This window comes from Populus euphratica, unplaced genomic scaffold (genome assembly GCF_000495115.2).
Source record: "Populus euphratica unplaced genomic scaffold, PopEup_1.0 scaffold2905.1, whole genome shotgun sequence".
Taxonomy (NCBI): Eukaryota; Viridiplantae; Streptophyta; class Magnoliopsida; order Malpighiales; family Salicaceae; genus Populus; species Populus euphratica.
This window is the reverse complement of record NW_011502755.1, coordinates 932-11,699: the sequence shown is the minus strand read 5'-3', so window position 1 is coordinate 11,699 and position 10,768 is coordinate 932. Positions and strand designations below refer to the sequence as shown.

The window sequence follows — 10,768 nt, the reverse complement described above, 5'->3', positions numbered from 1 at the left end:
GATGTCATTTGGACTTGTAGAACTCTAGATATGGGCTGAACACTATATAGTGTATGGGCTGATAGATTCAGACTTCTTTGTTGTTGCTACAATTTGAACTTGAAAACGACTTTATTAAAACTAGACCTCCACATGAATGTTGTAGGCCTATATCTTACCTTTCCATCCATATAAACATTACAAGATTTCACAGTTTTACCAACGGAAATATTCCGTTGGTGTGTGATTAAAAGGTCATCCATGATTTTTTTATCGACGCAATCATCGACGGATTACATCCGTCGGGTTACCTTTCATCAGTGATTCAACATTTTGTCATTAAATTGGTCGGAAAAACAAAAAAACCATTTGGCGATGGTTTTACAGACGGAATTTGCGCGCAAAAAAAAAGATTCCCGCTTGAATATACCAACGGATTTGTATTATATCAGTGATATCGTGATTTACCGATGGACACTAACCTTCAGTAGGGCTGTCGATGGGTGTATGAAATACCGACCGAATACACCCGTCTGTAAATTCGTCGGTAAATGTGGCAGCTACTATCAAATTTCGACGGAGTTTCTCCGTCAGTAAGTCGGTCAGTGAGTGTATGAAATACCGACCGAATATATCCATCTGTACATTAGTCGGTAAGTGTGGCAGCCACTGTTAAATGCCGACGGAGTAATTCCATCGGCAATGCGGTCGGTGAGTGTATGAAATCATTGGTAATTTTTTTTTCTAAATTTGTTTTTGAAAAATGATTTAAGATATATAATATAAAACTGTGTAAATTAATTGTAATACAAATCAATTATGCAAATAAAATTTATATTCAAGCAAAAAAAAACAAAGTTAAATAATATTCATTACAAACTGAATATGTTTCAAAAAAAATATTAAATGAAGTTTTAATGTTAAATAATGTTTATTACAAATTAATATAAAGGTGGAGCTAGAGGAGGAGGAGGAGGAGATCCTAGAGGAGGCTGGTGGTTATACGGCCAAAAAGGATTAGGCGCACATGTTCCACTATTTGCCATGTTCATAACCATTTCACGGAGCTGTTCGTAAGCCGTTTTTTGTTGTTCATACTTCGCTTTTTATTGCTCATACTCCACTTTTTGTCTAACATACTCCGCTTTTTGTTGCTCTTGAGACGCTTTGAGGTGCACGTACTCCTCTAATAGGTGGTTGTATTTCTCGGTGAGTTGAGCCGTGTGTTGTTGCAAGGCCTCGAATTCCTTAGATTTGGAGTTCGATATTGATTGGGAGCTCCCAACGGTTGAAACACTACGGGTTGACTGCAAGTTGTCTGCCGTAGCATTGGAGAGCCCGTAAACCCGATTTTTATTGGGTCCACTTGAGGAGCCAGCCTCCATCCACAAATCTGGATCAAATTCCGGATGGTTCAAAATATCGTCTCCATATCTCTCCCTCAACCGATTATTATAGGTCTCCTGAAAATAAAATAAAATAAAAAATAAGTTATCATCATATTCAATTCAATAAACATAATAACTTACATAATAACTTACAAAATGAAATGGTTGAACAAACATACCACAAAATGTTGAGCACGATTATCAACGAATTGTTGCACCCCCTTCTGGCTATTTTGACTCTGCACGTGCGTCTCCACAAACAACTCCATCGGGCTCGACTCATGTCCAAGAGACGCAGCCTATAATGAAAAAAAGATATATTAACAACAACTGAATTTAATGATATATTTCATTTAAATTAATCTTACTATCCATTTCGCATGTGCAGCAAATGGAATGGAGCCGCCAGTGTGCGTTGTCACCCCGCCATGAATTGGCCGATACCGGTTGCCAGCACCGGACCGTGAGCGGCGTGGGAACCGCTCAGACGTCACGTGCTCAATATAGTGTGGCCATATATCTTCCGGGATGTATATCGGTTTGAAATCCCTCCAAACCGCAACATCGTTCCAGCCTTGTAAACCCCTATCCCTCGCGGCTTTTTTTGCCTTTCTTTGTGCTTCATACCAAAAATCACGCAACCTACGTCACGCAACAAAAAATTACATTTCGAAACATAATTTTTTATCTAAAAAAAATCTTGTATTGTTTTTTATCTTACCTAGTTGCCGCGTGATTTTCCCACACCCTTCTCACAACAGTGTTATACTCACTGTCCCAGCAGAATTTGTACTGTGTATAAATGAACAAGTTTAGATAAAAATAATAATTTATTTATAATTAAATTAATAAGCTGAAAATTATAAATTAATACCAACCTCAAACCTGTTAAACCATGCATTGATTTGAAGCATTCATTCAGGATGCTTTGATATCTGACTCCACTGAAACAATGGAATCTCCATCGACGATTTAAACGCCGATGATATTACTCGGGCGGCTTCAATATTTGTGAACCTGAAAATAAATGAAATAAATTCAATAATGATTATTTCATAAATTATGTTGTAATATAAAAAAAAAAACTAAAACCTAAACAAACTTACATTGAAAGGTCATCCTTCCATTGTGCCTCGTACTGGCAGGTAAATTAATTCTACTGCAAAGGCATGCCACTTCTACACTGTGAAGTAGCGCTAGAAGAGGTAGCATCGGTAGACGGTGCAGGTGGTGTAGGTGCCTCTGCTTCAAAGGCACCTAAGGAGATATCCTCATCGCTACTAAACGAACTAGCTACGACTTTACGTGAGCGACTAGCTCTGGTTTTCAATCTATGCATCTACACAATTTTATACAAATAATTATATAATTAAATTCAAATGTTAAAAAAAAATTCGACAGCACCTCCCCTATACTGGATACTACCCAAATCCACAAACCTACACATATTAACAATAGCCACAACCAATTTACCCAATCTAAACTAATTATTCCAACATATTTAATTCCTAATCCTAAGGTAAATTCAACATTAAAAATTACAATTCCATAAATTATTCAATAATTATGCCAACACAACAAAACAATAAATTAAAAAAAACTCTATAATAACAATCAAAATAAATCAAAAAAATTAAACCCAAATCATGCAATAATAAAGTAAAATTAATAATTATTCCAACATACTCAATTACTAATCCTAAGATAAATTCAACGTTAACAATAAATATTCAACAAATTAACTAATAATAATTATGTCAAAACAATAAAAAATATTGAATAAATTCAAAAAAAAAAACTATAGACTTTAGCAATGAATTATGCAAACAAAAACTACGGATTTTATCTACATTACAAAAAATACACCAAAACAAAAAACATAACAACAAAATAGCAAAAAAAAACCATTAAAGTAAAATGAAAAAGAAGAAACACTAACCTTTTCAATTGATGGAGATTCACCACAAAAAAAGCTTGATATCGCCGGTGAAGAAGGGAGATCAGAACGGGGAGGAAAAGAAAGGTGAAGAAGTTTAGAGGAGAGAAAATGAATTGAAGAGGCGGACGGGGGCACTTATATGGCAGTTTTACCAACGGACTCACCAACGGTCATATGCTAGTTTTACTGACGGACTAACCAACGGATATAAAATTAATTATTATTTTTAATTTATTCCGTTGGTAAGGTGTAAAAATCCGTCAGTAAATTTTGAATTTCGCACCAAAATTTTTAATGTCCCTCCATATTTTTCACGGTCCGTTGGTAAATCCGTCGGCAATATGACGCGGTCAGAGATGCATTTAATGCACAACGTTTTGAAATGCGCGTGGTCTGTCGGTAAGTTTGTCGCTAAAATTGACCTGTCAGCACATTTCTAACGGACTCAATTCCGTCACTCCTACCGTCGGTGATGGGGTGGCATTTCCAATAATTATTTTCAAACTCTCTGTGAAATGTCGATGGCCTTGTGTCCGTCGCGCCTGTCATCGGTGATGGGGTGGCATTTCCAGTAATTATTTTCTAACTCTCTATGAAATACCGACGGCCTTGTGTCCGTCGCGCCTGTCGTCGGTGATGGGGTGGCATTTCCAGTAATTATTTTCTAACTCTCTAGGAAATACCGACGGCCTTGTGTCCGTCGCGCCTGTCGTCGGTGATGGGGTGGCATTTCCAGTAATTATTTTTTAACTCTCTGTGAAATGTCGACGGCCTTGTGGTCGTCGGTGTTGCCGTCGGTGATTGGATGGCATTTCCAGTAATTATTTTTGAACTCTCTGTGAAATGTCGACGGCCTTGTTTCCGTCGCTCCTGCCGTCGGTGATGGGGTGGCATTTCCAGTAATTATTTTCGAACTCTCTATGAAATGCCAACGGCCTTGTGTCTGTCGCGCCTGTTGTCGGTGATGGGGTGGCATTTCCAGTAATTATTTTTGAACACTCTGTGAAATGTCAACGACCTTGTGTCCGTCGCGCCTGTCGTCGGTGATGGGGTGGCATTTCCAGTAATTATTTTTAAACACTCTGTGAAATGTCAACGACCTTGTGTCCGTCGCGCCTGTCGTCGGTGATGGGGTGGCATTTCCAGTAATTATTTTTGAACTCTCTGTGAAATGTCGACTGCTTTGTGGCCGTCGATGTTGCCGTCGGTGATTGGGTGGCATTTCCAATAATTATTTTTGAACTCTCTATGAAATGCTGACGACCTTGTTTCTGTCACTCCTACCGTTAGTGATGGGGTGGCATTTCCAGTAATTATTTTCAAACTCTCTGTGAAATTCCAACGGCCTTGTGGCCGTCGGTGTTGCCATCGGTGATTGGGTGGCATTTCTAGTAATTATTTCATGTTACAAAATATATCATTCATGATCAATAATTATTTCATAATTGTGACATTTCAACTAATTATTTCAAGTAATAAATATTTTGTGTTTCAAAATATATCATCCATAATCTAAATTACATGACAAAAAGGGTTTTACATAGGGTTTCATTTTGGTAGTTAGTCAGAATTTTCTTCTTCATCGTCATCAATTGAATTATCATCACCTTCATCGCAATCTTCAATATGAATATCATCTTCTTCATCGACAGTTGCTTGTCCGCTAGAGTTTAAAACAAAATTCAACTCCTCTACGTCAACATCAACAAGATTATCATCAAAAACACGAAAATTTGAATTTTCTTCCAATTCAATCGAAGGAGCAACTCGATATGGTTCAACCACCTCACTAACTTGAAAGACTTCATCTCGCACACTTGTGTCTTCGTTCTCATCCTAAACAACCTCGACATGACCCCGGGGTTTCATTTTTAAAACGGACAATCAATCCACTCTTGATCGATCTTTCTAAATGAACGGGTGTATGTGTAATAAACTTGTTGACATTGCTTTGCGAGAATAAAGACATTGTTTATGTTGCGGAGTCTAGCTTTTGAGTTGATTTCGACCAGACCATAGTGCGGATCAACTCTGATTCCTCTGTCAGTCGTGTCATACCAATAGCATTTGAATAAAAACACTCTATTCTGCTCGTTATGATATTGCAGTTCGACGACCTCTTCTAATCTACCACAGTAGTTAACTTCTAACTCACTACTAGTGGATCCCTTAACACAAACACCGCTGTTGTATGTCTTTCTTCCTTACTCGTATTCTTCAGTATGGAAAACATATCCATTGACAAAATACCCGTTGTAGCACTTACATTTTCTTTCAGGCCCTAGGCTTACTGAAGACAATGACGTAGGTGCACTCCTTCCTATTTGATAAACCTTGTATGTAATGTACATCAATAAATAGTAAATGAATGAGAATCTCGTAATGACGTGCATACGTACAGTAATTTTGCAATTTAGAATGAGTTTGTGATAGTGCTTACATGTGTTCTAAACCACGTGGCAAATTGCTCATCTTGTAATTGAAAGATCTAGGATTCGGTCAACTGTGAGTTATTGGAGAGCAAATATTGTCAATGTTGCCTGCAAGTGATAATAAGTGTATGATATTACAATATATAATTAACAGTATATTACTAACAAAGTTTAATTAGTATAAACTTACTGAATAAAAGGTCTCAGCTCATCACAGTTAAATAGAACATAGTTGTGTGCTTGTTTGAACTCTATTTCCGACAAATATCTTCCTCTTACGGCATTTTTAGGTATGGGTCATCCAGTATTGGAGAATATTGACAAGTTCCCACTGGAAGGCACTTCACCGCCATCATCATGCCGGGGAATGCCATTGATTCTCGTTCTCAGATGAGGTTCGAAATAGTACAGATAAATGTTAAGATCTCCTCAACAATATAGGCCTCACATATTGAAGCCTCAACATGCGCCTTGTTCTTAACCTTTTTCTTGAGATTAAACAAGTACCTGCATTGAAATATTAATCAAGTATTTTCAATTAAGAAAAACATATAAAATACTTTTATATATGAATTACATTACAACTGTAATATCTAACCGTTCAAATGGGTACATCCATCTATATTGGACCGGTCCTCTAGCTTTTGCCTCGAATGGTAGATGTATAGGGAGATGCTCCATTGAGTCAAAAAATGATGGAGGGAATATCATCTCAAGTTTGCATAGTGTTTCGACGATATTCGTTTGAAGCCTCTTAATGTGATCAACATTCAACTTGCTGGAGCATATATCTCTGAAGAAATGACTGGTCTTCGTGAGTGCATCCCATATCCCTTTGGCAACAAATCACGAAAAACTAATGGGATGAGTGTTTGCATAAACACATGGCAGTCATGACTCTTCATTCCATACAATTTGCAGTCCTTTACATTAACAAGTCATGATATCTTCGATGCATGTCCATTAGGAAAACGCAGACTCTTAAACCATTTGTAGACTAGCAGTTGTGCATTTTTCTCTAACACGAAGCTTGCTCTTGGTTTTGTGCTTGACCGCTTTTTATGATCGACTTGTTTTAACTCGCAAGTGCACGAGTGTGCGATGTAGCAATTAACTCGGTAAGATCGAGGTCATATCCACAGAGAGCTAGATCTGGAAATTAAGCTAAGTAACAAAAAAAACTCAAGAGAAATTATTTTAACAATAACTTGGTTGAAAATAATTGATGGATTTGTTTTTAAAGATAAAAAAAATGTAAATAGATTTTAAATGACAAGAAAAAGTAAGTCTTGGTCCAAATCAATTTTAATGGTGATGTATTGGTGATTTCTTCAACATATATAAGATAACTCAACCTAATATCAACGATGGTGATATTAGATCTGAAGATATTACAATGAAGATTAGAAAGATGAAGATTGATTATTGCTTAAGAATGAACAAGTACTTTCATATTAAGTAAGACATTGAATCAAGCAATCTCTATACCAAAACTAAAGTTTGTGCATAAAAATTCAAGATTATAACATTACCTAAATGATTTCTAAAATAAATCATTCATGAAGAAAATAAGAAGATAAACATTAAGATTCATTCATATCCTAAAGAACTCACCTCAATCACCATTATCCTTGATTTGGATCTAAGAAAGAGTTTAGCCAACCATGATTATATATAAGAACACTTCAATAAACATGAAAGAACTTGAATCCAACTGAAATAATAAGTTTTACAAACTAAAGAACCGAAATCTATAAAGAAGAACACAATACAATTTCAGAAAAAATTCGGACACAAATCTGACTCTAACGTTGGACAGAAATTCGACCCTCTTAGAAGCTTTTTTTTGGAGAAGTCTATTAGAGTCATATTTATAGGCAATTCTGTCACCTTTCCAGATCATTAAAGAACAGCTCATTTGGACACCTGAGTCAAAAGTTATGGGCAAAACACCGAAAGGTGTTCTGAAAAATCAAATCAAGACAGCTTTACAACTACTTTGGTGCACGTTTTTCTTCCTCATTTATGAGATGTCTCCTTCTTCTTTTTGACCCAAAATAATGTTAAAATATCCCCTCCAGCTTTCCATCCATGTGCTTGCCTTCTTGGATCAATGGATTGCCCAAAATAAATCAATTGTTATTTGTTGTGTGGACATGTAAGATCATGGATTGTGTTTGGGTTGATTTGAAGGTTGATTTGGGGTTGATTTAGGGTTGATTTGGGGCTGATTTTGGGCTGAATTTGAGCATCAAATAAGTATACAAATGTACTTATTATTTGGGCTAAGATTGACATTGAAACCTTGAGTGTTTAATGGTTGAAGTTTGCACACAACATAAGGCAAGTTTGGGCTTGAAATAAATCATATGATATTCTTTTCTAGAATTGGAATAGAATTGATTTTTGGGACAAATTTGGAGCACTTATTTGAACCAAGATTTGCTTCAATCTTCAACTAAATGTCTCTTCAATTCTTTGTTCTGAATTCCGACGTTGAATTTTGTGAATTAATTCATTTAAGCTCCAAAAACCTATCGAAACATTAAAACAAACTTCATTACTAAAAAACACATCAATTATTATAAAAACAGCCAATTAAAAACAATAAATACATATGTAAAATAAGAGACTTAATGACACTTTTGATGCACAATCATTTCTCATCAAAAAAGACAATTGCAAAAATCTTTCAAAATGGATTTTATTGGCCCACCATGTTCAAGGACACGCATGCATTCTGCAAAACTTGTGAAAATTGTCAAAAGATTGATACTGGTCAAAAAGTTTTATTTTATGATTCTCAACTCTATGCAGTCCCTAGAGAGCTAAGATCAAGATGGAGCAATCCTTATGGGGCTTGTGATATTGAGAATTCAATGAATGACAATGATTTTAAGGAAAATGGACATCGTTTGAAAGCTCACTTTGATAATTTTCTTAATGAAAACGAATCAACTGGTTTGAATGATTTTGTAGATAAAGGTTGATTATTTTTTTTCTCACATTGTTTTTGTGTTTCTTTTTGAGTGATTTTTGCTAGTTTCTCTCACCCCGGTCAAATGGCGGATAACGGTACTCCGTGACTTAAGTCGGTTCTTTCAGTTTCCCACAATAATTGATATCTGTATATATATCTATACAATTCTTTGAATCTCTCTTCCAATTCTCATTTGAAAATGGACACTAATCTTGAAAAATTGAAAAAGTATTTTCCCGCTCTGCCTCAGAATGCGATTACAAAAATTTACCGTGCTAGATGTGCAAGATTGAGATTGTTAATGAATCATGGAATTCCTGAAGATATTCGCTGGTTGATTGAAGCAAAGATCCGATTATCAGGTGAGTCCTCTAACTTCATTTCACACATGCCTAGAACAGGTAAAAGCACTTTTGCAAAGAAGCGTCGTGCAAAATGACTGGATGTCTGTCATCGATGTGGTAGATAGACTTGTAATACACAATGTCGTTCTTTAGAAATGGTATCTATAAACCGTAAAGATAAAATACAATTCATTAAGGATGGCCTGAGTAAGGAGTCTTTAGATAATCTTCTATTGACTCTTGAGACGCATCCTAGGGGAGATGTGCATCGTGCAATTCATGATTTATGGCCACTATTTCATAAAGAAAATGATCGACTTAGTCTTGGGAATCTGACTAAAAAAGCCCCTGTTTGCCAGTTTTTAAGAAAACTGGATGGGAAGCCTATCCCCGACCCATAGAGGGCGTTTAAGCCGTTCTTGGACGTAAAACCAAGGGAAGATGTGAGCCACAATCACAACTACCTGTACATACACATGCTTTTTCAAAAGTAAATAAATAAATAAATAAAAAGAGAGAGAGAGAGAGTGTGAGACTCCAGCTGGCCTACATATAGATGTTATGATTGCCTTTCTAATTTCTCATCTATAAAACCTTATTTTCCTTCCTTTCATTTCTACTCAACCCATACATTCAACAAATACAGAAGTGTGTAGAAATGGCAAGTTCCTCAAGTCATCAAATAAGAAATATTTGTGTTTTCGGTGGATCTAGTCCTGGGAAAGAAAAGGAGTTTTTAGAATCAGCAAATCATCTTGGTCAGGTGCTAGCTGAAAGAAAGATTCATTTAGTATATGGGGGAGGCAGTCTTAGGTTAATGGGAGGTGTGTCAATAGCTGCATTTTTAGGAGGTAGTCAAGTTTTGGGGGTCGCCCCTGAAGCTTTGGCACAAGGGGACATCATTGGAAAAACAATTGGAGAGGAACTTCAGGTCTCCACAATGTCGGCTCGAATGAATGCAATGTTTAAGAACTTCAGGTCTCCACAATGTCGGCTCTCATGCTGATGCCTTCATTGCTTTACCACGTGGTCTAGGCACATTGGAAGAGATCTTTCATATTTACTCTTGGGCTCAATTACACATTCACCATAAACCCATAGGTTTGTTAAATGTTAATGGTTATTATGATAAGTTGTTGTCTTTTCTTGATCATGCTATGGAACAGGAATTTCTAACATCTTCTGCACGACAAATCATAATCTCTGCTACTACTGCTGAACAATTGATTGACCAACTACAATCTTTCATTCCTGTGATTGATCCTTCCATGAGTCGCATAAATTGGTCATCTACGGGAAGCCGTAAAAAGCTTAGATTGGATTTGAGCCTTCATTTGTGAATTTTTGTGTCTTTTGGTTTTATTATTGTGTTTTGTTATTTCTTAATTTTGTTTCAGTGTGTTTCAGGTTTTGTCAGTGTTCGTTATTTCAGGTGATATCTTCTATACTCTATCTTTCTACCTTAGAACATTGAGGACAATGTCTCGTTTTGGTTGGGGGGAGAGGGTAGTAGCTGATAAAAAAAAAAAAAAAATTTTCATTTCATAAAGCATGTGCATAATTGTTGTTACTAGGATGGCAGAGTAAAGGAGCTCTTTTGTTAAAGTGACTCTTGAGACGCATCTTAGTAACCATTCTTAACAAGGTCTATTATAATACTTCCTGAAATATTCAGATTTACAAACTCTCGTATTGTTACCACTTAA

The 10,768-nt window shown here is 36.2% G+C and overlaps 1 protein-coding gene across 1 annotated transcript; it reads right to left on the bottom strand.

The window, feature by feature from the left end:
- Positions 1-1,085: 1,085 nt before the first annotated feature.
- Positions 1,086-2,547, bottom strand: LOC105119434 (uncharacterized). The gene is made up of 6 exons (XM_011017574.1): positions 2,474-2,547; positions 2,246-2,384; positions 2,089-2,159; positions 1,736-2,009; positions 1,543-1,666; positions 1,086-1,372 (listed from the first exon to the last, which is right to left on the bottom strand). The coding sequence occupies exons 2-6, from the start codon at positions 2,279-2,281 to the stop codon at positions 1,086-1,088; spliced, it is 792 nt and encodes a 263-aa protein (XP_011015876.1). The 5' UTR covers positions 2,282-2,384; positions 2,474-2,547.
- Between the last annotated feature and the right edge of the window lie 8,221 nt (positions 2,548-10,768).

Bases quoted from the DNA above. Each gene is read 5' to 3' on its own strand.
- LOC105119434 (XM_011017574.1), bottom strand. From the start codon at position 2,281: ATGCTTCAAATCAATGCATGGTTTAACAGGTTTGAG. The intron at 2,160-2,245 runs GTTGGTATTAAT...ATTTATACACAG, and splicing joins CATGGTTTAACAGGTTTGAG to TACAAATTCTGCTGGGACAG. The intron at 2,010-2,088 runs GTAAGATAAAAA...TGCGTGACGTAG, and splicing joins GAAAATCACGCGGCAACTAG to GTTGCGTGATTTTTGGTATG.